At 49.2% G+C, this 25779-nt stretch overlaps 1 protein-coding gene and 1 long non-coding RNA gene across 3 annotated transcripts in view; one reads left to right on the top strand and one right to left on the bottom strand.

The window, feature by feature from the left end:
- Window positions 1-25779, bottom strand: part of LOC142899285 (uncharacterized) — a 186917-nt gene that overhangs the window by 61393 nt on the left and 99745 nt on the right. The window lies entirely within an intron of this gene.
- On the top strand, window positions 790-25779 carry smad6b (SMAD family member 6b). 2 transcript variants are annotated; one of them, XM_076042814.1, is made up of 4 exons: window positions 794-2457; window positions 5693-5749; window positions 6532-6609; window positions 24874-25779. In XM_076042814.1, the coding sequence occupies exons 1-4, from the start codon at window positions 1623-1625 to the stop codon at window positions 25413-25415; spliced, it is 1512 nt and encodes a 503-aa protein (XP_075898929.1). In that variant the 5' UTR covers window positions 794-1622; the 3' UTR covers window positions 25416-25779. The 2 variants fall into 2 exon arrangements, with proteins under 2 accessions (XP_075898930.1, XP_075898929.1); XM_076042815.1 differs by lacking the exon at window positions 6532-6609 and having other exon boundaries at window positions 790-2457.

The raw sequence follows: 25779 nt of genomic DNA, 5'->3' as shown, positions 1-25779 counted from the left end.
GCAAGTTAAAACACGACAGTAATTAGTTTTGAACATCTTGATCAGGCTGAAAACACTAATAGTATTTTTCATCCCATTTCATGTCAATGGATCCCTTTAAAGTTTTTTTTTACACACTGGGCCTTTATGCCATTTTAGTTTTTGTTTATTTATTTGTGTTTTGATCTTAATAACTGACAACCCGTCTCGTTTGTAGGTTGTGTCTGCCGTTGCTTTCGCCTTGAAAATCCCTTCAATAAAAAGCACATTTCAAATATCACGGAATAAGCAATTTGATATTTTTTAAGTCCCTTAAACAAACTACAAACTACACTTTTAAAGACAAACTCAAGCGGGGTAGTGTGTGTGTGTGTGTGTGTGTGTGTGTGGGGGGGGGGGGGGTGTTGAGTGTTTTCATAAAAGTTTCTCAGCCGCCAATTCCCACCTCTGCCTTGAACACGCGGATCCTGGAGACGTGAGTAAGTTCAAGTAACTTTGACTTAAGAAAAAAAACAAAACACACACACACAAAAAAAAACTCGAGGTGGATGTTTCGCCTTTAAGAGTTGAGAAACTTGAAACCTTGTTTGCGCACAATCAGTGCAGCTCAGCCGCCAAAGTGTCTAGACTAGCACATGATGGTAGTCAGCCAATGGCTCCACCGCTCTCCTCGGGGGCCCCGCGTGTGTGTGTGTGTGTGTGTGTGTGTGTGTGTGTGTGTGTGTGTGTGTGTGTGTGTGTGTGTGTGAGGGAGCGAGAGAGAGCGAGAGAGAGAGAGAGAGAGAGAGAGGTGGAGGGGGGTTGGACGAAAGAAAGGGACCGAGGCTGCAGTTTTTGTTTAGATCTTTGCGGAGAAGCAGGAGCTGCTTTGCTCTCGGCCCCGGAGTGATTGGTTCCTCGAGTCTTGACTTGAGTGGATGCCTATTTCTCTTTTTTTCGCGGCTGGGATTGTAACATGATAAAGAAGTGCGGACATCTGAGGAAGGCGACCGGGATCCTGACGAGCAGCGTGCTTCCTTGGGATTAAAAAAAAAAAAAAAAACCCCAGCGAGTCGCCCCATGCGCAGCGTGCCGGTGCAACAAAGTAGCTTCGCGGCGCGTTGAAAACAAAAGTCCCGAGAAACCACTTTTCTTTTTCTCCCGGCTGCAAAAAGCTGCCAGCCCGCCGATCACGTTTTCTCTCTTTTCCAGCCTTCTCTCTCTTTTTCGACCTCTTCTAATCATTTCGTAACCGACGCGGTTGAAGAGGGTCCCGCAGCGACTCCTCCTGCCTCGCCGACTCCCACCGTCCACGTCCGTCCGTCCGTCCGTGCGTGCGTCTCGTCCAGCCTAGCCCAGCCCGGCTCGACCCGGTCCGGCGGTATGAACGCGCTGTGAGAAACCCCGGAATGCCGCGGTGCACGAGTCGCGCCACCGCGCTGTCGTAGATGCAAGATTGTCGCTCGAATGTTGCGGTTCACGCTCGTCAGCCGGCTGTGCGCGCGTTGCACGGCGTCTCACAGACATTGATGTTTGGCCGCGGCAAGCGCAGAACTGTGTGCAACATACGGATATCCGTTCAAGAGTAGCGAAACAAAAACAATCAATCAAACAAACAAACAAACAAACAAAAAAAGGAGCCAACTAGATTGCCAAGTTGTCGTATGTTCAGGACGAAACGCTCAGGTCTTGTGCGGCGACTCTGGAGAAGCCGATTGATCCCAGACACAGAGGGGCGAGATGGAAATGGCCAAACTAGCGAGTGCTGCTGCGGCGGGGACGAGCTGTTCGGAAACAATCCAGAGAAAATTCCCAAAACGGAACTCGGACCGATGACCCCTAGCGGGTCTCCTCCTGAGGGGGACGCCCGGGGTGTGCGCGGCCGGAGCCCCGCGGGGAGCAGCGGCGGCTTCGGGGTCACGCCGGACCAAGATGGGGGCGCCGTGTGCGTCCAGCAGCAGCAGGAGCAGCAGCAGCAGGAGCAGCAGGAGCAGGAGAGGAGCCCCCGGTCCACGCAGGACCGAGAGGGCAGGACAGTGACGTGCTGCTTATTCAAAGACCGGGACCACTCCGAGCTGCGGGCTCCAGAGGCGGCTCAGGGTATCAGGGATTCGGGGTCGTGTCACTTCGGGCTGAGGAAGCTCGCAGCCTCTCCGGAGGCTCTGGAGGCGATGCCCCGCACGGTGCTGGAGCAGGAGCTGAAGGCGGCCACCTACTCGCTGCTCAAGAGGCTCAAGGAGAAGGCGCTGGACACCCTGCTGGAGGCGGTGGAGTCCAGGGGCGGCATGCCGAGCGACTGTGTCATGGTGTCCCGGACGGAGGTGAGGCTGGGCGGCCATGTGGCCTCACCGCCGCTGCTCGTGTGCAGACTGTACCGCTGGTCCGACCTCCAGCACCCTGCCCAGCTCAAACCGCTCTGTGAGTGCAAGAGCTTCGGGGCCCCGGACAGCCTGACGGTGTGCTGCAACCCCTATCACTACAGCCGGCTCTGTGGCCCAGGTGAGTCAGACCATACCTGCGTGCAGCACCACACAGGCCTGCAAACCTCTCAAGTGTGGGAACCAGAGAGTGGTTCGCTCCTGTTGGTTCTGGTGCCGAGCTTGTGTACAAAGTGTGCACAATCTCTGCATGTGCATCCCATTTATTTTACATAGTGGAGTACAGTGTGTTTCAGTATGCTAAAAAAAAAAAAAAAAAAGAGGAAATGATCTTGTAATATTTTCTGATGTTAGTCGGCGTACTTTTACTTCCAGGTCAAGAGAGGTTGCTTATGTAGTTAATGTTTGACACAAGTCATGCTTGTGGCACAGTGCACCTTCATAATCCCCACTTCAGTCGCTGATATAAACTGAGGTAACCTATTTTTTATGATCGCCATATCAGCCCACCTACCACTTAGAAAGGTTGTGTTTGTTGTGATCCGTCCCCGAGAGGAAACAGCAATTGAATCAAATTCACATTTGCATAGCAAAGATTATTTTTCTACCCTTCTTTTTTTTTTTTTTTTTTTTTAAATCTGGTGCAACTCAAGATCAGAAACGACGCCGGGCTTTTTAAACAGCGAGCTTAGCCAGGTTAGCTCGGCCAGTTGTCTCAGGTTCGAGGCTTTCAGGAGGTCCTTAACTGCACATGGTACCTGGCAACGCAACACGTGACCAAATATGTCAGAGTCCTTTGCGTAATTGTCCATAAAGCTGCGTGTGTATTAAACTGCTGCGCATTGCCAAGCAAGGCAACACGTCCCCAGCGGGCACATGTCATTGCATGGGCTCCTCTCGAACCTGTTGCAGTTTATTTGTTGTGACTGTAACCCTGCTGCCGCTACTTCTTCTTTCCCCCTTTTTTTTTTTTTTTTTCAAACCGCCCAGCAGCGGCTGATCTATGGCAGACCTCCCTGACCTATATCAAACAGATTAGATGTTGGCAGGGGCCGAGCTTGTGATTTGGCAAACCTCAAACGCTGGTCCACTCGACCCCGCTGACCCGATGACGGGGCTCGGTATCATGTGTAAAGATGTCAGTATTTCTGTCTTCTCACTGGCACTGGAGGTGGATTTTCCATAACATCCATGTTTACTAGAGCCAGCTGGCCGGGGCCGACGCGTCAAAGTCAAAAGTTGAACGAGATCAGGATTCACCGTGCACAAATGTGGAAAACCGATGTTGATCTCTCCCCCCCCCCCCACCCCTCTCCTCCCCCTTCGACTCCAACCAAACTTTCCCGACTTGATAAGGAAGGAACGTATTAATCCCTCGACCAGCTTGCTGGCTTGAGCAGACCAAGCTGGACTTTTGTAGAGACGCTTGCAAGTTGCAGAGATATAGCAGATGTTGCATTTATTGAAACTAGCTAGATGAGCTGTTAGTTGAGAGAGCGAGGCAGAGAGAGAGAGAGTGAGGGGCTCATAACCCATATTGGGACTAAGGCTTGTAGTAGACATAGCTGGCATGCGCTCATGCGTGGCCCGGGAGAGCTGGTATTTCTTTCATGCTATTCAAGACAGGGAGGTGGGGGTGCACGGGGGTCTCTAAATCAAGACCCGAAACTCTGACAATTTTTTTTCCCCCGTCCACAATGATTTGCAAATTGAGAAATAAAAATCAGGACTTGCATGAGAAACGTTTAACACTGGGTATGGTTTTTTCCCCCAGCTATTTCCTTAAGCCATTGTCTATCCCAAACCAAGCCTAAAAAACAAATTGCGTATGAAGCGTTCTCCGGGTCAGGCGTCTTTTGAAATCCTTTGAAAACAAACAACTTGAAACAATAAAACATTATATAATGTGTGTTCGCGATCTCGGATTAAAGTGAGCAAAAAGGTTTTTTTTTTTTTTACTTTTGTTTTTCCTGGCATTCTACTTTCCGAATGAGATCAGTTTCAAGTTGCGCTTAAAAGCCCTTTTGTCCTAAGGAGGTCCCCTCATGCTATTTAGGTGAAGGAGTGGTGATAATATACAGTTTGCATACTACTGGCGCCAGGCTGACTAGCTGTGTATCTGAGTGACTGAGTTCAGATCCCAGCAATTACTGCCGCCACTCTTAAAGGACCCGCTGCTATTATGCTTTTCTCCTTCCCCTCTTCTCTGTAGGCGAGGTCACAGTATGCTCGCAAAGTTTTCTTTCCTTTGTGCTTTTCCTTCTTGTGCAACACAGCCTGTGCCTGTCTCTGCTCTGCACAGGATTTTCCTCTTTTTTTGGTTTAAAAAAGCTCCATGTACACAGTCAAGTAAAAAAAAAAAAAAAAAGAGGTTTAATGCAATTTGATTATGGAGATTACAGATTGCTTTTCTCTTTTGGCTTTTAAAAAATTTTGAATACTTTTGAACCTGAACTGATTATTTTTCAGTGCGGAAACACATCTGTTTAGAGTTAACTTAATGCAAAATATGGTGTCAGAGACCTTGTTTAGTTACCTTCTGTAACATTAAACAAATCTTCAGATGTATAAATAGTTTATCTACAAGACTACAAGGTTTATGTTACAGGTATTTCCCGCCTCAGGCTGTTATTCATTAACATAGTGCTTTGTTTTACAGTACTGCTGCTAGGATTAAGAGTCTAAGTATTCAGGCATTGCTTAATACAACCTAGACTCAGAGACTCTCCTCAGTTAGATTGCAGATGGGACTTTCCCCTGTAAACGGATATAGTTTAACCCTGTTTTCTCTTTATTAAAGGACCCAGGCGTGTCCCAGATCACATACTTTTGTATTAAACACTCAATTTCTTGAACTTCTAAGTGCATAAAGTGCGCCCACACTGACCAGCAGTGAAAACGCAGTGTGTTATGGTTACTTCAATGCACACGCTGATGCAATGTCGCAGATTTTGCGACTATGAATATGACAGCAGGGAATGACCTGGCGGCATGTTTTTGTATTTTGCATGTCGCTCCACTATGCACATTCAGTACAGATAGCATTCATCTATAAATATGATGATAGCATACTGGCTAATATTGGTATTCACTAGCTAAGCAATGTGTTTTCAGCTATGGCGTGACATTTTAATCACACATACATGTTGTAGTGTGCGTTTGGATTGCACGTGTAGGATGGTCATCATTACCGTGGAGCGTTCTTCATGAGTGTTAGTTAGCATAAGTGTTGGCCACTTATAGCCCCCGCTAAGTGCTGTATGTGCACAGTGTGTCCTCCTCAGAAACATTTGGACGGATGCAATTTGAAACATGTTTCCTTCTAATGCTAATGGCATGACTGTTTTATGTTACAGAGTCTCCCCCACCTCCTTATTCAAGGCTTTCCCCTAATGAAGAACACAAGCCACTGGGTAAGTGACACAGGTCTGCGGCACCTGAAACAGCCGCCCTTCTGTTGCCTCCTTCTTTATCCTAAATATCTAAAAACCTAAATATCGCAGTAAAAAAGAAATGGTGATGGAAACGTCGACGTAAACTTCGAAAAACTCGAGAAAAAAAAATACTTTGTCGAAATTTAAGAAATATTGCTTTTATTTTGCGAAAAACTGTAATGGGAACACAGCTATAGTTCCCCTGAAAAGAGCTCTCAGCATTTTGTCCTTCTGTGTTTTTGCAACCATTTCATAGTCACCCACTCTTTCCGTCAATATTCGCCATTCTTCAGGTATTCGCGGCCCGGGGATTGCAAAAGGCATGCTCTGTCCTTTATGTACACTCTGGTGAAACAGGATGTGTTTTGAATAAAGCAATGCAGAGAATTTTAATGGCTATAATTGGGCACGGCCGCTGGCAAACTGTGCGCTAGCTTGGGGACGAGACCTCGGCCAGCATGTGGCAGGATGTCAGCATACCAGCCGAGGCTAGTGTCAGTAGTCTGGTGTGGCCAGCACGTACTGCGGGCTGCTGGGGCTTTGGAGCCTGGCTGCTCGCTGGAGCACTGAGGTTTCTGGCAGCAGTCGTGGGGATGTCATCAGGTAAAGCCCATTAGCGGAGCCAGCGAGGATATCCGCAGAGCGCCGAAACCCGGGGCGGTGTTAATTGTTTTGAAGTTTGCCGCAGACGGGGCGGGACTGACGGCGAGCGAGATTAGTCGACGCCAGAACGCGGCTAACGTGCGTTTTATCCCCTGCAGATCTGTCGGACTCCACATTGTCTTACACTGAAACCGAGGCTGCCAGCTCATCAAACGCAACACCGGGGGAATTCTCAGGTGGGTGTGTTCGTCCAGTCAGTCTCTTCATGATGATGTTGTTTGGATCCGCCAAAGACATCCCACAGAGTAATTAATGGTAATTAAAAAAAAACTGTTTTGCAGAGCGAGTCAGTCCTCACAGTTTCTCAGGGAAGTTTTTGAGTTTGATCGTTGAAGATGCCTTCTGCAGAACTATATTCTGGCACATGAAAGTGAGTTTGTGTGCAACCAGACGAATCACATGCAGGGAGCCCGCGAGTCGTTTGTAAGCTGCTGTCGAATGCTGCTGTGATGCATCGTCTCGTCAAAGAATGACTGTGTTATCACAGAAAACGCGACTTGAGAAGTGGCTCCAAATCATTGTGTCATGTGAAAATAGCACAGCAGAATCTTGTCTCTTGTCTGCGTGTATCCAAGTGTCCAGGTAAAATAAGGGCCCCGTCACTTCCGTCTCACCTGCAGTTGAAACGGATGGCCGAGTACTGAAGTGCTCGTTGGAAATGTTGCTTTCAAATAAGATGCGTCGTCCGGGCCGGCGCCTTCGTGCATGCTGGTTCATGTCAACGTCGCGTTCGTGCCTTTAAATCAGAACATCGCGATCTATAATTCACCGTCTTGGAGCGCGGCAGTAACTCTGCTCAGTGTTGCGTCACGGCGCTCGGCGTCCGGCGTGGACGGGGTTAAAACGTGTCTGCGAGAAGGAGGCATAACTCTTTAGTGTGCTTTCGACAGCTCCAGCGCCGCTCTCTCCGCTCCCCGTCCTCCACGGCCTTTCTGGATGAATACGCCAATCGCTGCGAGGCCACTGCATTTTGATGTCGCTCCTTATTCCGTCTCATTAAGTGCCATTACCAACAGTTGGAGCCGTAAAGATAAAGGTCTCATTGTGATCGCTGCGGAGGTTCAGTGGGGCGTGTGCGCTGGCCTCAGAGGCGGCCTCCCCTCCTCTGTTTTTCTTTCAGAAATATTTGAGTGGGATCAAACTGTAATAAGATCCAAGCGAACTCAGAAACGCACGCACAGGCGCGCACGCACGCACACACATGGAACTCTATCTGTCACGGCTGCAGGGAGGGAACGGAGTCGTCCCTGTTAATGGGGCCACACCAAAGGAAGTGAGGAAAAACAGTCCCGTTCTCTGATTTTTTTTATTTATTTATTTTTTCAAAATGAAGCACTCCTTTTTCTCCTTGCAGAGTGAGAGAGTGAGTGAGTAAGTTTGCTCCCGTGCTGCCACCCTGGCCTGGGCTCTCAGCTTAGTGTTCACACTGTCATGTAGACAGGGGAGTTAGAGCAACCACTTCCTGTTTTAAAGTTCCAGTGTGTAAAATTTGGCTTGATTTAGGATTTTTTTTTTTTTATTGGTAAAAGCTGAACATACCGCCCATAAATACAGAAATAAAAGTGTATACTCACAGTACAGTGAAAGTAATTTGGGTTCTCGTACAGTTTTCATATTCATAAGAACAGACAGAGAGCAAGTTACAGGTTGGCTGCTGTCTTGCGCTGTCATTTCTAAATGAAGGCACTAAATGATGCCCTAAACAGGAAACCCGCTGTCAGGCGGGCTCCCTTAAAAATTTTACACACTGGACCTTTAACACTCTGTCCAAACTCGCGTCACCTTTTTTTTTTTATGTCATTTTTTAATATATGCTCCTCAGAATTGCACGGCTGTTGCCACTTTCATGGCCACCATCTGTCCAGATGTGACCGGACATTTGGAAACTCTACTGACCTAATTCCATTCCAGAATCTTCCTCGTGGTGGTTGAGTCTTGACCAGTGTTTGCCCTCCGCCCCGCCCCCCCCTCCCCCCACCACCCTGACACTGGAACTAAAACAAAGACATCAGCCTGAACTGTCTGTGTCTGTGTTGCTTGTTGTATCACTGCCGATGCGAGCCACTTCATAAGTCCACCTGACCCGCATGGCGTGGGATGGTTTTTATTAACGAGGTCGTGTTTCCAGAATGGAATGGCAGGAAAACTGTAGAATGTCCACGGTGGCCTGGAGTGACACCAGGGGAAGTCCAGTTAACACCCACGTGCAGGGTTGAACAGCAGAACTGTGAGATTAGCCTGCACTTAGGATCGCCTGCGTGACACAAAAAAAAGTTGCCACATCTCTGTTTGGATTTACCGGTAGAGCTACATCAGAATGATCAATAATTCCGTAATGGAGTGACTCATTGTGTGAAGATCATTATTATTATTATTACAAGTGACCTTCTGTAGCTATTAACACAACCAGTTAATGTGAGGCTTGTTATGAGTTGTGATGCGTGTTTTCTTTTTTATCGCCAATGGTCTGCAGCCAAGTAGCCAATCCACTCACGGCGCCTGGCAGCCTCTCTGAGGGATAATGTGGCGTGAATTTTCACATGTTTTGGTATGAATGGAGTTTAGTCCTCTGTAGTGTTTCTCTCTCTCTCTCTCTCTTTCATTTTTGGATTTTAAGAAGAAGGAAGGAACAAAAAAAAGTTAACCCCCCGGCCTCAGATGCCTGGAAAGCAGGCGGTTGTCCGTGGCTACCTGGCAGCAAAGTATTCAGTCGAGTCGCCCTCTCCGCCCCCCCTCCCCCCGCATCGCCGACCCCTCCCACCTCGTCCTTCTCCTCCCCCTCCTCCCAAGTACACATGCTGTCACCACCTCAGCGTGGCCCGGCGACACTCCCTGAGTCAACAAATGAGGGGCTTGTCAGAGCGCGCACCACAATTCCTCAGAGACGCTGGTGAGCCAGGAGGATCTGGAACACGCCGGGCTTTGGTTTCTTCCGACTGTGCTGCTGCTGCCTGCAACCGACCGGAGTCCAGAGCCCGGAGCCCAGCATTAGCAGTGTCACTATCGGCTGCTGGAACTCTGGGAGAAAGAGAGAGAGGATAACCCGGAATCAACCGGGGGGTGTTTCCCAGTGGTTGAGCTGAATTTCTTGCTGTTAGATTTTGTTTTTTGGAGGGGCTGGGGGTGGTGGTGTGTTGCACTTAAATTACTATGTAATTGGCTTAAAGTTTTGTCAGGAGCAACAACACACCAGCGTCTTGATGAGTGTGTGTGTGTGTGTGTGTGTGTGTGTGTGTGTGTGTGTGTGTGTGTGTGTGTGTGTGTGTGTGTGTGTGTGTGTGTGTGTGTGTGTGTGTGTGTGTGTGTGTGTGTGTGTGTGTGTGTGTATAACAGGGTTAATTGGAGCAAGACCTAGAGCCTGAAGGTCCCCTGTGACCTATGATTTCCCATTCAGCTCCACAGTTCCATAGTTTAAAGGTCCCCTATGGTGTCCACTTTCAGATCTTTATTTTTCAGTGGAAAAAGCCTCGCCCCATTAAATGATCCAAAAATGCGGCAGATCTCCTAGAAACAGCCTGTTTCGCCCTCTGTTAATGTCCTCTCGCTGGAAGCGCTTCATTTCTTCCCGGCCTCAAAGGGCAGAAGAGACGCATGGTTTGGGATTTTGGCGCTAACTCGGGCTTAAGCATCATTGTCAATTGTGACATCACTAAGGGCTGATTTCCAGTACTTCCTCTCTGAGAAAACGGAGCAAGCGCCAGGAGTAAAGGACTTCTTTGTGGGGAGTTCCCCGACTGGCTGAAGAAATGCACAATTCTTCATAGTATTGGACCTTTTGCACGCTTCCGCCTTGAGCCGGCTGGTGGTCCTGGACACTGTGAATCTCAACCACCCCCCCTCCATCTCACAGCTCACCGTGTAACGCGAGTCGCACCGGATCCCGACTCTCCACTTCTTAGGCACCGACAAGCAAAGCTCTCAAAAGCATGTCTGGGGGGCATGAAAGTAGATGGGTGGGGTACGCTCAAGTCATCAACCACAGTTTGCTGCCCGGGGCGACACAAATACCTGCTGAACATTCTTCTGTGTCACACAATGGCGGAATAAACATAGAGGGAGGGGTTGATTGGCCCGATAAGCTTGTTTTACCGCAACACCCAGTATCGTTTGCGTTTAGCTGCACTTGCGCAACTTTTTTATTTTATTTTATTTTATTTATTTTTTTGGGGGGTGGGTGCATTGATATGGGATGTCCTGTAAAAAAAAAAAACACTTTAAAAACTAAAAAAACTATCATTTTCGCGAATGTCTCGGTGTACGTTACATATTAGCAACGTGTGACTACATGTGTGTGTTCTTGCGTCATGCGTGGAGAAAACGAGGCACGGGCCGGCTTGTGGCCGTGTGTTTGGACGAGGGAATGCACAAAGTCTGGCCGCACACCTGCTTCCTCGCCCGGTGGGCCTGGCCCTGCGCTCATCACACTGGAGCCCTTTGAAGCAGGTCTCATTGCTTCCTGTATGACTGTCTGATGGTGTGTTTTTTCCCCCCTACGCGTTCACTTTATTGTGCCCGCTGACGTTGTCTCTGCCACTGGCTGCTCTTTTATGAGCTCACTGCTTCTTCATTCCAACGCTTCTCTGGCGCAGCCCTCGCTCTTTCTTTTGAAGGGGAATTTGCTATCGCTAAATAATAATGGAGTCTCCGTATATTAATGGAGACCAGGCCTGGGTATCCTTGAAAATGTCACGAGACAAATACAATGCCAATTTCAAGACCCTCATTTTGAAAACTGGCTCCAGAACATACTTTTTTTTTTTTTTTTTTTTAAATACCAGATGTTTTAACGGAAATTTGAACAACAACATAAAACACATTGTCCTGATTTTGCTGGTTATTCAAATCAGGATTTCCTCCAAATGTATTTGCTTTATTCCCGTCCTTTTGCCACTGCATCCATGGCACATATGTTGCCTTTTGCAGGATTTGGATTGACAAAGTGGAGCCACACTTCAGAATGGCTCACTCTCACTTCACCAAAGTTCATGCCTTTCCAGTGTCACCAGATCACCAGAGACTTTGGGTCATTTACATTTTGCCAACTGACTACTGGTTCGCAGACGCGAAGAGTGACTTTCTTGAATATCGGACTTTGGCCCCTGAAAGATGATTTATTGTTTGATATCCAATCGGATTGGAGCATTTCGGTCGGTGCCACAAACGTATCGAAGTTTGGTGCCCAGGCTTCCCCCTCCCCCGCGTCAGCGTGTGTATTGATATCAACAATATTTATGCTGAATGACTGATGCTGGCCATTCCCCTGGTTCAGGCCATTGTTAGACGGTGGCTCCAGTCCACCCACATTCTTCAGTCAGCAGAGGTTGTGTCCTCAGTCAACCAAGTGGAATTTCTGTGTGTGTGTGTGTGTGTGTGTGTGTGTGTGTGTGTGTGTGTGTGTGTGTGTGTGTGTGTGTGTGTGTGTGTGTGTGTGTGTGTGTGTGTGTGTGTGTGTGTGTGTGTGTGTGTGTGTGTGTGTGTGTGTGTGCTCATATCGGTTGATCCGTGTGAGTGGAAACCATTCGTCAGATTTGCCTGATCAGGAAAGCAGAGGGTGCACAGAGGTACCCGTATGAGTTTGAGACTGTCTGACTTGAGCGCTTTGAATGCTCATCACTTTGAGTGCAAACATAATCAGATGGACATCTGATCAAGAAATTAGGTCAAACTAGAGTAGGCCAATGACAGAAACTGATGGAACGAACGTCACCGGATTGACCATTGTTTTGATTGAAATTTTGTTGTAAGGGAAAAGTTCATGGGCCAGAGGGGTGACAACTGCATGAGGCTGTCCATCCACATGCCTCCTTCTTCACTAACACTCCTCCATCACTTCTCCCCAAAACAGAAATACAAAAATACAAAAATTCCCAACCTGCTCCAAAGCTCTGAGCTGAACATTTTCCCAGTGCAAGTTCTCTCTATCAGTTTGTTTCCATGAAGTGAATAGCAGTTGAAAACGTGTAGATGTGTGCAAAGACCACCATCAGTCTAGAGCCCATTTGAAAAACAAGGAAAAGGTGCAATTTTACTCGGTAGAAACAGACAAAAACAATTGGAAAAACAATTCTTGAGATCCAGCAGGTAGTCGGGGTTCCCACCCAGCAGTCTGGACGTCTTGTCTGCAAGGCGGCTGCTGTGTCAGATCCACTGTGGTATCGACTGACCCTTCCAGGCAGAACAAAGTGGATAAAAGCGGAAGGACCTTCAGTCACAGACTGATTTCTGTGGGAAATGAATGTACATTTTTTCCTTTTTCTTTTTTTTTCTCTTTTTGCTCTCCCGAAAGGCATCCGGAAAATGTTTGTCATACGCTTTCTATCTGTTCGCCCCGCTGGATTATTGTTGGATCGGGTGCATACTGACACGGGCTGACATCCAAGAGCAAAAAGCAGCAAATTAAATTGCGTCGTCGATACCAATATCTCGGTCTGCTTCTCGTCTGCGTCAGGGAGACGCCGGCTCTGAGGAGTCTGCGGCCGTTTTTTCCTCCGTCTGCGTCAGACGCTGCTGGTCAGGGGTGGAGAGGGGCAGGGGGGGGGGGGGGGGTTAAATTTATGGAATAATAATTAGACGGCTTCATCAACGCATGTGATCCCCCGTCCCGATGGACGTCGATGGAGCGTGCCTGTTGATGGGGAAGGCATGTGATTCCACTTATGCTGGGAACTAATTAAAAAGCATATCAACGCATCAGAAAGACTTGCGGCCGATCACACCTCTAATTTGCCCCGAGCCGTGCGTCTGCTGCCCGGAGGAGAGCCTTCACTCCGTCGGCCTCTGCGGCTTCGGCAGTTTATGGATCGCCTTTTGAAGTTGTGGCTCTCTGTTTTTTTCTTCCTTCCCCTCTCTCTCTCTCAAGCACCCACAATGCTGACTATCATAACATGGGTGACATCATCCGCTGATCAGCTACATCCGCAGGCGAATCCTAATTTGTAGCCTGGCTGACCGCCGTATATTTAATTGTCGAGCAAATGGCTTTTTTTTTTGTCAAGTTCCGTATTTTTGCGGGCTCACTTTTTTAACTCTCGTTTGACACACACAAATATGAACACGCACGCACACACACACACAATTCTTTATTTAGTTATTTCTGGTTATCTTTATTTGTGTATTTATGTCTTTTCCCCTCTATTTTTCTTCATTATTTACTTAAACTTTTCTGTGATTCTGTCGTAATGTCTGGCTTTTGTTTATGCCACATTATTGTGTTTGGTTGCCCCTTTGGTCGCCCTCTCTATCCCTCTCTCCTCTCATGCTCTTCACTTAGTTTCCCCTTCTTCTGGTGGTGGTGGAGCTACCTGGACAGCTGGGTAGCTGTCCAATCCTCTCCAAACAGCCCCTCCCGCCGCCACCTAATATCCACTCACATTCGTACGAGGCAGTGTGGGTTAAGTGTCTTGCCCAAGGACACAACGACAGAGCGGGATTTGAACCGCCAACCTTTTAGTCATTGTGACAGTTGTCCAGACGGGACCAAAAGACAAAAAAGAACCAAAAAGAACCTCTCTCGATGCACCAGCCAACGTGCAACAGGAGTCGACGGGCATGTTTGCAATGCCCACCCCCCAGCCCCACACACACACACTACCCGTGATACCCCCCACCCCCAGTCCCTGCCGAGCGATTCAGCCCGGAGCTTCGTCTCCCCCTGCAGCACTGGCACGCGGCCTCAGGTTTCCACTGCGAGCTCGCAGCCTTTCCCAGCGCCTGGCCGCCCACACTCCCTCAGGAGCCCCCAGTGCTCCAGGATACGGGATGTGGAAATAATGTGACTCGAGTGCTTCCACCCTGCCTCCCGAAATCAGGTTTTTGCGGATTGTTTATTTGAGGGGAAGGAGGCCTCAGACAAACATCCTGTTTTAAAAAGCGCTGCCTGGGTTTTGTAGCCGAGCCGGGGCGATGGATTGCCCCCTTCAGACGGCAGTGGGGCGGAGGGGGAGACTGAGGAATGTTGAAGAGAAGGCCAGCACCTCGGGAGGACACGAGGGGACTCTGGTCGTCCGTTTGTCATGTCCAGTTTGTCCATTTTAAGCCTTGCGGCCGCACATCCTGCACGGTCTGTGGCTGTGTTCTGGGCTGCGGCGTGTCGGGGCCTTTTACCCAACAGTCCCCGTCTCAAGTATCCGTTCCTGTCCTGGGAGGCCTGCTTCCGTTTCCCCTTACGTAACACGCCGCGGACGTAGAAAAAGAGCCATTGATAAGAGTGATAAGGCCATTTCTCATTCTCCCTTTTCTCAGCATTGTTTTTGCGAGCGCCGCGACAGAAATGCACTTTCAACTTTTCATCCCGGAGTTCGGCCGCTGGGGATCTTCCAGGCCCCGAGTCCCTGCACACTTCAAATGACCTGTTGACTCTTTCCGATCACATGTTTATTGTTGTGCGTGGAAGGGTGTTGTGTGTGTGTGTGTGGCTTTTGTAATTCCTTTATTTATTTTTTTCCAGTTTTGGTCGTTTCCCACCGTCAACAAGGTCTTCAAACTATTCAAAAGGTGTTTGGCCCCGTTTCCATTTTGAGGGTTTAAAGAGTTTTAAAAGCCACACCCAAAACTGAAAGCATTAAAGCACAACTACATCAGTCCTCGCGAATGTGTACTGCAGAGAACTGAGAGTACTTTTTTGTACTGTATTGTACAGCATACTGGGGAAGGTTTTTGGTTAAAACTTGGACGTTGCAAAGTAATGTGACCGCTCCTCACGGAAATGAAAGTGATGCTAATCTGAGGCCGCCTTTAGCTGGGAACCTGCTAAAAACAGAAAAGTCTTTCTTTTGTGTCCTTTTTGTTGACGTGGTTACCTGAGAACACTGCAATTTGCCTTCCAGGCTGGTTGTGCCATCATTTTGTGTTAATTCATTCAGGGCGATTATGAACCACAAACGTGGGAAGCTGTATCTCCCAATGACGATACCAGTCATCCAGTCATCCAGTCATCCAGTGTCCGGCGGGAAGTGATTCACATGTTGAAGATTGTGGCGTTTCATGCGTAGACTTGCAGCATAGGGGAAAAAAAGGGGGCTTAGATAGATTTAAAGTCCAATTACATGACAACAGGAACTAGCTTGATAAGATTAGCATATACTGTAAGTGTGTGTGTGCGGGTGTGTGTTTGTGTGTGCATAGTTGCTGTTGTTTTAACTGACTGCTTCCAGTTCTGTACAAACACCAGAAGGCTGTAACGTTTGCCCCGTATTCTACCTTTGCGAACAAAGCCAGTGAGCTAATCTTGTCGTGTGCCCGGGGTGGGCTGCCGTCGCCATCTTCCCTTCCTTCACACTGCAACCCGCACCAATGGCTCTATTCATTCAGCTCAGGGGCACAAGGTTATGGCAACAAATAAAGAGTGTGCAATGCCATTAAAAATGTAAGGAATGTCCAACTGTTGGTTTAGTGTTTTAGTGCGCCTCCACTCAAGGCTGAGAGGGGGGAACAATACCGCATTTGAGCCGGCCACTGTAAATGTGCTGGCCTGGCAAGCAGTTTGCAGAGGAGGTGCCAGTTGCGGACGCTGTTGATATTTTCTGACCATTTCACCCGCAATTATAAATCCAGACACTGGCCTTGGCCGGCTGTGATTTAGTCCTGTGGTCTGATTGCTGGCAAAAATAGATTTAAGATGTTTTTTTTTTTTTTTTCCTTTCCCTTCCTTCCTCCCCAGAGGAGCGTTGACAGTTGTGCCTGAACCTATGGCTGTCAGTATTTTTAAAACTCAGAATAGCCGGGGCATTCTTTGAGCTTCCAGAATGCTGCGTGCGGATTAACTGTTGGGGCCTGGGTCGCTCAGCGTCTCTGCGCGGGCCTTTTTACTGCCTGGCTGCTCATTGTTGTGTAGTGGCTGAGAAGTAAACTCACAGCGTGTTGTGGCCCTGTTGATTTTTCTACAGCACTGGTTTCGCTCTCTCTCCGTGTCTTAACTTTACCGTCATGGAGATCCACATGTATGAAGCTCTTTGTTGCCAAGTTGGGTAGCGGAGCTATTTTGATCCTGTGATGCTGCTTCTGAATGAGTTTCTGTTTGAGGGGTATCAGTTTGGGTCAGGCTTGTTTTAGACCTCTATTGTAGCATGTCTGATTAGCAATTAAATGAATCGTTCAACTCAAATCAAGCTTGACCGGTTGTGTTTTCCAGTGAAATTTTGCACGTTACTGGTCATAACATCCGTTATTTTTACGCCCCGGTGATGTTCTGCTGTGGGAACTATAGTCCCCAATCCCAGCCTTTCGCAACGCGTGTTTCGCTTACATTTTTCGCCTATTTGTTTGCCTTTGTGGAGGCCGGGTGTCTCGGCGTGCGCAGCCAGGCAGTCGGACTTCAGGGTACGGTTTAGATTAGAGGTCTGGCTGTAGCTTCCCCCTCTTCCCCTCTCTGTGACTGCCAGCACATAATTTACTTAATGAAATCCTGCCATTCCCTTTAGCTTCAAGATTCCTTGCAGATGTTGACAGGGAAGGACTTTGTGAATTATTGAAAATGTTCACTCCTGCATTTTTAATGAATGTCTTGCCTGTTGCAAACGGGCCGAGTCGCCGGGCGACGGAGGAGAGGAGGAGGTGGAGTCGTCTTCATTTGTGGTGCTGGCGTGTCTGGAGGCCCGCCGCCGTGTGGCTTACAGTTCCGTGTGTTGTGATTGAAACAGAAACTCCGGTGCCACATTATCCTGACAGAACACATTCTTCTTACGGACTCTGATCCACCGGGCCAATCAATAGGAAACCATTGTTTGAACAGCAACTCTCTGTCCATCATCAGCGGTGCGCCTCCCAGCCTGCTGGAAACCAAATACCCGCCTTTCGCCTTAAATTAGTCGGACTGATACAGATTATGATAACAGAGTTGCTTGTGTGCTGCTCATTTGATGGTCCTGCAGTCTGAAATTTCCACTTCCACTTTCCCTTATGTGTCAGAAGTGAAACCTTGGCATTGTCTCCTGGCATTACCGTTTGGAAAATGTCAAAACATTGCATTTCTGGAAATTAGCCCATTGTAATGTCAAGTAATTACAGCACACCTAGCTAGTCGCTAGTTCAGCAGATGCCTCTCTTGTGGCCTGGTAGACGAAAAGAACATTTTCTTATTATTTAAGAAATAACATTTTCCGTGAAAATCCTGAATGATATCGAGAAATGTAAAACCGCCCACGCGAAACTCAATACTGCCAAAGAAACGCAGCAATAATGGAGCATGCAGCTAAAAAAATTTTTTGCAATGTAAACAAGGAGAGGAGAAGTACAAGAAGAAGAAGGAGAAGATGGCGGTCAACGTGATTGTACGGGATGTTACAGTGGACAAGTTCGACGAGAACAACGGCAATACTGTAATCCAGGTTGAGAGGTTTCCATTACCATTTTTTTTTATTGCGATATTTAGGTTTTGCGCCATTCTAGGTGTAATGGAAATGCAGCTGTTGATATGCAAGGGTAACTTTTAGGGATTTGATCAGTCTGTAACCCCCCTTTTTCAAGGATTAGGTTGTCACCCGTTAACTTTTCCTGATACTCCTCAACTGTGGACGTTCTCCTCCCAGCAGACATCCCAAAGCTTTAACTAGAGCATCAGCAGGAAAACAAAACGGGTTTTGCCCAAAGGCTTCAAACAGAGGGCTAAATGCAAGCTGAAATCCGCCTTTGCTCTCCAGCGAGGCCTCACGCCTGCGTTCACACGAAGGTTTCGGCTCTACTGGGGTTCCTTGAAAGACGAGAAGGAAAGACCACCTTCCTGCTCGCACCCACCCAACCACCCTCCCGGCCCAGCCCCGCCCCCAGCCCACAGGCCTAACCAGAGTAGGAAGTCGGGAGGCACAGCGAGGGGAGGGGGAAGCTCAGGAATGCGCCGGGTCTCCTGCACTCGAGCGGCGCTCGCTGCCTCCTTGGCACCGAGCTCGAGTCCTCGAGCGCGCACGTATGTGCACGTCCGCGCCTCTTTGCACGTCTGCGAGCGGATAGGTTGTAGGGCAGAACCGCTTGCAAGTGTGACGCGGCCCCCTTGTCTCCCCTCTAGCAGGACTCCCTGTAGGGCCCTCACCCATCCTCTGCTGTGACACACACACACGCACACACTGGCACACGCAGAGCGACGCTCCAGGAGGAAACTCTTGAGGAAGTGAGCGCCGCTCTTCGCTCTTACTCACCCGTCCAGACGGCTCCTTCTCGTTAGCCTCCGCCGTTTCCTGCTGACTTCACCACCACCACCACCACCCCCAACACACACACACACACACACGCACACTCACCCCCACCCCACCCCACCCCAGTTCGGAGATTCAATTTGCCAATTTCGTGCGTTGTCTACGACCATCTCGCGCTCCCCCCCCCTCACCACACCGTCCTTTCCTGGTGGGGTCGTCCCGAAAACAGACGCAGAAGGAAAGTGCAGAGGAAGCGGATGACAATGTAAAAAAAAAAAAAAAAAAGGGTTCCCCATTGTGGGCCGGGGCAGGATTGCTGGCTGGGTGGCTGGGTTCAGTTTCACTGGCTCCCACAGTGTTATCTCCCAGCACCCTCTCTCTCGCTGTCTCGCTCTCTCTCTTGCTCTCTGTCTCTCTCTCGCTAGCTGCGTTTCCATTACCCCTAGAATTGCGCGAAACCTAAATATCGCAATAAAAAAAGCTGCTCATGGAAACACCTACACTTCGAAAAACCTCTCAATTATCCCTGAAAGGTTGTTTATGCTCTCATGAGGTGTTTTTTTTCAGACGTGTCGATACAGAGGTAGAGTCTATCACAGAAGTGTCATAGAAACACTTTTTTCACAGTTACACGTCACGTGCAGGGTCACGTGACCAGTTCACTTCAAGTGGAAATGGCGTAGGAGGAGACGGAATATTTTTTACAAGTAATCAAAGGGAAAAATATAACAATCGTTCTTGACAGCAAACAAACGTAAACAAACAAAAGCAAACGTAATTCTCATCAGATCTCGCTTATGCGCTTCGCACCATTCAGTGGAAACGCCTGCAAATTGCAATTGTACTTTGTCAAAATTTTAGAAAAACTGTAATGGAAATGTAGCCCCCCCCCCCCTCTGTCTTTCTTTCTTTCCCTCCCTCTGTGCGTCTGTCTCTTTCCGTCAGCAGGGGAAAGGCCAGACCTCGGGGTAGGGAAAAAGAAAATCTATAGACACATAAGAGGAGCAGCCGGTTAGCATGTCGGTCTGATAAAGCCCACTTTGATGGCAGCGATAGCCCAGACGCCAGTCTAAATGCGGCCCGCTCAGGGCCTCGGGAGTCTGTGAGAAGCATTGTCTGCGCAGTTAAAGCTGTAATATACTCTGCACAGGAAGGGGGAGGGAAAGCTCTCTTCTGCGGCGCAAAAAAATAATTTCCTCAACGCACCCACACACTTTCACACACGCACTTTCACACACACACACACACACACACACACACACACACACACACACACACACACACTCAGACTGTGTTGATTGTTCTCATACCCCCCTCCCCCACCCGCTGCAACACCAACAGCCTCCAGCTTATCAGTTCACCGTTCTCGTCTAATACAGGCGTGGGCAAACTACGGCCCGGGGGCCGTATGCGGCCTGTTAAGCCTATAAATGCGGCCCGTCGAATTCGAAGTAATGATATTTATTGTAAGTAAGTCATAAAATAGCTGTATTTTATGCTAAATGGGGTGGGGCTTCAAATCACACATTTTGTTGTCACTTTCATTTTCAGGTTAATTTTCAATTGACATTGAAGCACGTGTTTTCAACATATCCCACAATAGATGTTTTTTCTCCTATGTGGAGGTGGCTCACCAAAACTCTCCATCCATCTGCTGCTGCTCCGGCCCCCTCCGTCAAATTATAGAACCCGTTGTGGCTCCACCAGTCAAAACGTTTGCCCACCCCTGGTCTAATAGCTGGAGGGGAGAATCAAACCCTGAAGCCGAGGTGGCAGAACGCTGCTCCCCTCCACTTCTCTTTCCCTTCTTGCTCTCCTCGCTCGAAGGCAGAGGAGCTGTCTTTTTTTTCCCCCTGGAGGCTTCCCCTCCTCTGCACAGTGTCGGGGGGAGGGAGTTCTCCTGCGCTCCCCGCTCTCGGATCAGGACAGATGAAGCGTAACGGAGGTGGCCCTGCAGCCCGGTGGGGAGACGTTAGCGCGGAGGGGAAGCAGTTGTTTGTCTGCCTGTCCGTGACCCTCGGCCTCCCATTCATCTCACTCCAAGGCTGCGGAGCCATGTTTACCCCCGGGGCAGCGCTCTCTCTCCCTCTCTCTCTCTCTCTCTCTCTCCTCCTGCGTCTCCCTCTTTCTCACCCTTTCTTCACCCCCACCCCAACCCACTGCCTTTTAGCAACGCCGCCCTTTAAAAAGCATTACCAGAGGGAGCGTCGAGGACGGCCGTCGAAAAGGTTTTTCGTGCCCGAAAATCTTTGTGTACTTAGCGGTAATTACCCCGACTCTCCCTCAGAGTCCAAAGGAATTCACAGCGGGGTGCGGCGGTGGAAAGGGCTCCGGCCACTAAAAGTTGCGATTAGCTCTGGTGAGCAAACGGCATGTTAAGTCCTCTGCAGGGAGAAAAAAATAAGAAGCTAGGTGATTGGTTTCTTGTCCCATTAATATCTGGAGAGGTGTTTTGCCAGTAAAACACTTTCCGCACATGAACGCAGCTGTAACCCAGTACGTAATTGGCAGAGGTGGCAAATTATTCAAATTCGTGTAAAGGATTCTTATCCTTTACTTAAGTAAAAGTAAGAAAGTACAGGTTCGGAAGTGTATTTAAGTAAAAAGTTTTTCTTTTTTCCCACTAATGAAGCAATACGTTCTTTTATGATTTTAAACAGAATTTATATCTTTTAAATACTAAAGTAACCTGCATGTTTTTCCAATGTACATGGTAGAAAGTACAGATATTTGTGTACAAATGTCGGGAGTAAAAGTGAAAAGTCTTCCGTCGAAAGAGATGCAAGTAAAAGTATTTTTACTTTGTCACTTACCACCTCTGGTACTTGGATTGCAGAATTGGAAATAACGTTGTGTTCAAAAGTCTAACAGTTTAATCAAGCAAACCACAGAGAAATGGCCTGTTTCTCCCGCTGTTAGCGCACCCACTGTGTTTCCCTTCACTTTGTCGTTCCACGTTTTTCGCCTTTTTGTGGAAACTTGGAAGCGGCCGTGCGTGCAACACGCTGTGTTTGTTCTCGGAGCCGATGTCCTGCTCTCAGCTCCTCCAATCAGACAGGACACGGGGAAGCAGAAAAATCAACATTTTGACATGGTCTCCATGGCGCTCGTGCCTTGTTGTGAAAATCAAGCTATGAGAACATCAAACGCTCCGTGCTGCAGGAGATCTTTGTGCTCTGCTCCTCGGCCACTGCCGCAGGTCACGCGCGGCTACAGGGCTCCCCTTGTAATATTCGACAAGTGTGAGTAACGCATGCTTTGAGGTGTTGTAATATTTGCCGTTATTTCTTCAAGGAGGGACAAACACAAAGTCCTGCTATCATATTATTTGAACTCTCCTATCTGCCTCACCCAAGTATTTCCCGTCGCTCGTGGAAACCGTCGTCGCCCTCACCGCTTTCAGATCTGCACAACTTTGCCGACTCTTTTTTTTTCATCACTTTGTGTCTGGTTATATAAGGAGGTAGAGCTGATTAACTCCCTCACGTGTTTGGGGTACGTCCCCCTGGCTGTGGCATTAGGAAGTGCAAGATGTGACCCCCCCCCCGCCGCCGCCGCCACAAGCGGGGAGACTGACACTAAGAGGAGAGGTTTTTGAGAATAAAATAACAATAATAACATGCACTACTATTCTAATGGGTAAACTAAGCTGTTGAAAGGTGGTGGGGGTTAAATGGATGCAGAGCACTGGTAATTGCTCCCAGCCCATCACGGCTCCACCCCAGGCAGTCCCTCTGAAGGCAGCGTGGGGGGGACAGCAGAGCCTGGGTCTCTCTGCTGTGGTTCCGGGGGGGGGGAGGAAGAGAGACATCCTCCCCTTTAAAGCGTCACAACACCAAACTGCAAAACGAGTTGTGAGAAAAAGTCGAGCCAGGCTGAGTTTCAGGCAATCGGCAGAGAAACTAACCAGATGCACCGATGGCTAATTGCTGCTGGTTTGGTGTGAACGCAGCCCCAATCATGATTGAGTTTCTCACCGTGAAAAGAGAAAAAAAAGGACCTCCGTACGCCACCTTTGACAAACGTTGTTATTCCGTCGAAATATTTCAAAAGGAAAATAAGATCAGGTTGAAAAGTGGCGCCCCCACCCCCCACCCCCCCACTGGGCTAATGGACCCCGTTTGCTGATGGCTTTTCACTTTAGAGGGACTGTTTGGATAGCGCAGCCCAAACAGTCTGCACAGTTTTAAGATCGTAATGAGTCAACCCCCCCCCCCCGTCTTGAATCCCTCACCTCAGCACCCCCCCTACCCCGACACACACACACACACACACACACACCACCCCCGCCCAAGCACACGAGTTGAGGAGAAAAACACAAACATATCCCCCCCGCCCGCCCCCACCACCACCACCACCCACCCAACCTCGGAGCAGACGCATGTGCGCGCAGGCACACGTAGACGGCGGAGCACAACAGAGCGGACAGGAAAAGGCCTGGCTGGCGGTGCGTTCATTGTCTTCCCTCAGGGCTCGGGCTTTAGGATCTGATGCATTTTTAACCTTTGTCCCCGCTCGTTCCTCTTCCTGGTCCTCGCAGCCTCGCTGGCTACCTCGGGTTCCAGGCTACGTGTGAAAGCCTGGACACTCCTGACCAAATTGTTTTGGCTTTACCCCCCCCCCCCTCTCCTCTCCCCCCCCAACACACACACACACACACACCACCCCCCCCCCCCCCCATACCCCGACCTCCTCTGAAAAGAGACGAGATGGCAGCCATTTGGTCCTTTGTGTCGGCAGTGCGCGCTTCTAGAGAGAGCGAGTTTTCACCTTGATGTGTGGCCTCCGTTGGATTTGAGACAATGGAGGGCCGTAAACAAGTTGGGGCTGAGTTTCTTTGTGCGGCGGAGCAGCGCTGGAGGAGGGGGGGGGGGAGGAAAAAAGAAAAGGGGGAGAGAGGGAAAAAAAAAGCTGAGCTCAGAGTGGAGGAGCTGGAGTGTGGAATTCACTAATGGCACATGCATGTTGGGGCCCCTGAAGCGAGGGGGTCATTTCAGCCATCAGTGTGTGCGCAAACACACAGAGAGCTTGTCTGCGGCTCCCCCCACCCCCGACCCCGACCCACCCCCCCACCCACCCCAGCAGGCATTTCTTTTAGCCGGCCGTGTCGCCGGCCGCTCGACGTTTTTCTGCTAATCTTTGTATAAACTTCACCCGCGTGGGTCGCTCTCGCAAGAGGTTCCGTTCTGGTCGGTTGGGGGTGTGGGTGTGGGTGTGGGTGGGGGCGGGCGGTTCTGTTGCCACATGGTTGTGAGACGCTCCACCTTAAAGGCGTTTGTTAATGGGGCGGGCAGTCATTAAGCCCTGAGAGCACAGGGACTGAAAGGAATGAGGCCACAGGCCCAGGCTTTAAATCCTCTGTGCCAATAGACTCTCTGAAGCAAAATAATGGTATCACTCTGTGTGTGAGTTAATGGGAGCTGATAGCATGAAGGCGGGGGGGGTCAGCGGGTCACGGGCTCGCGCTAAGTTGTCAGGGAGCTGAATGCCATCCGTGGGCCCGCAGCAAGGGGGGAAGAGCCGGGTGGTGGTGGTGGGGTTTTGTGGACCCCCCGCCTGGCCTTCTCCCGTCACCCCCACCCCACCCCTCACCCCCCGGTGGAATGCGAGGGAAGCAGAGCGAGGGGGGGGGGGGGGGTTGGAGGGGAGCCCTGGTTTTCCAGGAGGCGGAAGTGAGATCATGGGAGTCCGACGCTGCCGAGTCCCCTCGCCGGGGTCCGGCGGTGAAAAACCCAAATGAAGGAGCTGATTTACTGGACGCAAGCATTTGGGGGAGGAGAAGCAAAGCAAATGAAAGGATTTTTCTTTTCTGCCCCTGTTTGAAGGACGAGGAGCCTCTTTTTTTTTGGATTTGGTGATTTGGTGTCAAAAAAAGTTTGATTTTAAACTGTTGCCAAACTTTAGCTGTCAGCAGCAGGGGAAGCCTCAGTGGCCACTGCATAGTTAGGAGTTTAATCATGACAATGCCCTCTTGAGGCAGGAAAGGAAACTGCAGGTCTTGAATTGTTGCGACCTCGCTATACTCTCCCACCCTCCCTGATATGTATAGTGTGCGCGTGTGTGTGTGTGTGTGTGTGCGTGCGCGTGTATGTCCGACGGATGTACATATGCAGTGGTATTTATACAAGGCTTACATTTCAATACAGTGCCTCCTTCAGTATTTATAGTGTGGCCATCTGCTGTGAACAATAAAAAAGAGATCGTTAATCCCTTAAAACTCCAGCCTTCCTCTTCAGCGCCGCCGTTTGCTCTTTGTGTGAGTTTTCACTCAACGGCTGTCTCTCTCTCTCCCTCTCTCTCTCTCTCCCCCTGCAGATACCAGCGTGTCGCCGGACGCCCCCAAGCAGAGCCACTGGTGCAACGTGGCGTACTGGGAGCACCGCACGCGAGTGGGCCGCCTCTACACAGTGTACGAGCACTCTGTCAGCATCTTCTACGATCTACCTCAGGGCACGGGCTTCTGCCTGGGCCAGCTCAACCTGGAACACCGCAGCAGCACCGTCCAGCGCACGCGAGGCAAAATCGGATACGGCATCCTCCTCAGCAAAGAGCCGGACGGCGTCTGGGCCTACAACCGCAGCGAGCACCCCATATTCGTCAACTCCCCCACCCTGGACGTCCCCAGCAGCAGAACTCTGGTGGTGCGGAAGGTGATGCCGGGCTTCTCCATCAAGGTGTTTGACTATGAACGCTCGTACCTCCTGAGGCACGCGGCGGAGGTGGACTTCCTGGACGGACCCTATGACCCCAACAGTGTTCGCATCAGCTTTGCTAAGGGCTGGGGCCCCTGCTACTCACGGCAGTTCATCACCTCCTGCCCCTGCTGGCTGGAGATCCTCCTCAACAACCATAGATAACACAGACGACGGACCCCACACACTATCCCAAATATCATCTACCTAGATTTAATATAAAGTTTTATATATTATATGAAATATATATTATACTTGTAAATATGGAGTCATTTTTACAATGTAATTATTTATGTACGGTGCAATGTGTATATGGACGAGAGGAAAAAAAAACGAAAATGCACTTTGGCTTATATATTATATATATAAATATATATAAAGATAAAAGAATCTTTCAATACCAACTTGAGAAATTATTCAGCAAAATTAGGACAAGTCTGGATGTGGTGTATAGTTTTCATATACGATTAATATCCAGACCAAAAGCTAACACCATTCACACATTGATAATAAAGTATTCGCATAATAA

Source organism: Nelusetta ayraudi, unplaced genomic scaffold, assembly GCF_046127955.1.
Source record: "Nelusetta ayraudi isolate G7.1 ecotype Tasmania unplaced genomic scaffold, CSIRO-AGI_Nayr_v1 ptg000071l, whole genome shotgun sequence".
Taxonomy (NCBI): domain Eukaryota; kingdom Metazoa; phylum Chordata; class Actinopteri; order Tetraodontiformes; family Monacanthidae; genus Nelusetta; species Nelusetta ayraudi.
Note: the sequence above shows the minus strand (reverse complement) of the source record. Positions and strands in the feature narration are given on the sequence as shown.

Coding starts and splice junctions, on each gene's coding strand:
- smad6b (XM_076042814.1), top strand. CDS start 1,623: ATGTTCAGGACGAAACGCTCAGGTCTTGTGCGGCGACTCTGGAGAAGC. Junction 2,458..5,692: donor CAGCCGGCTCTGTGGCCCAG/GTGAGTCAGACC, acceptor TTTATGTTACAG/AGTCTCCCCCACCTCCTTAT. Junction 6,610..24,873: donor AACACCGGGGGAATTCTCAG/GTGGGTGTGTTC, acceptor CTCCCCCTGCAG/ATACCAGCGTGTCGCCGGAC.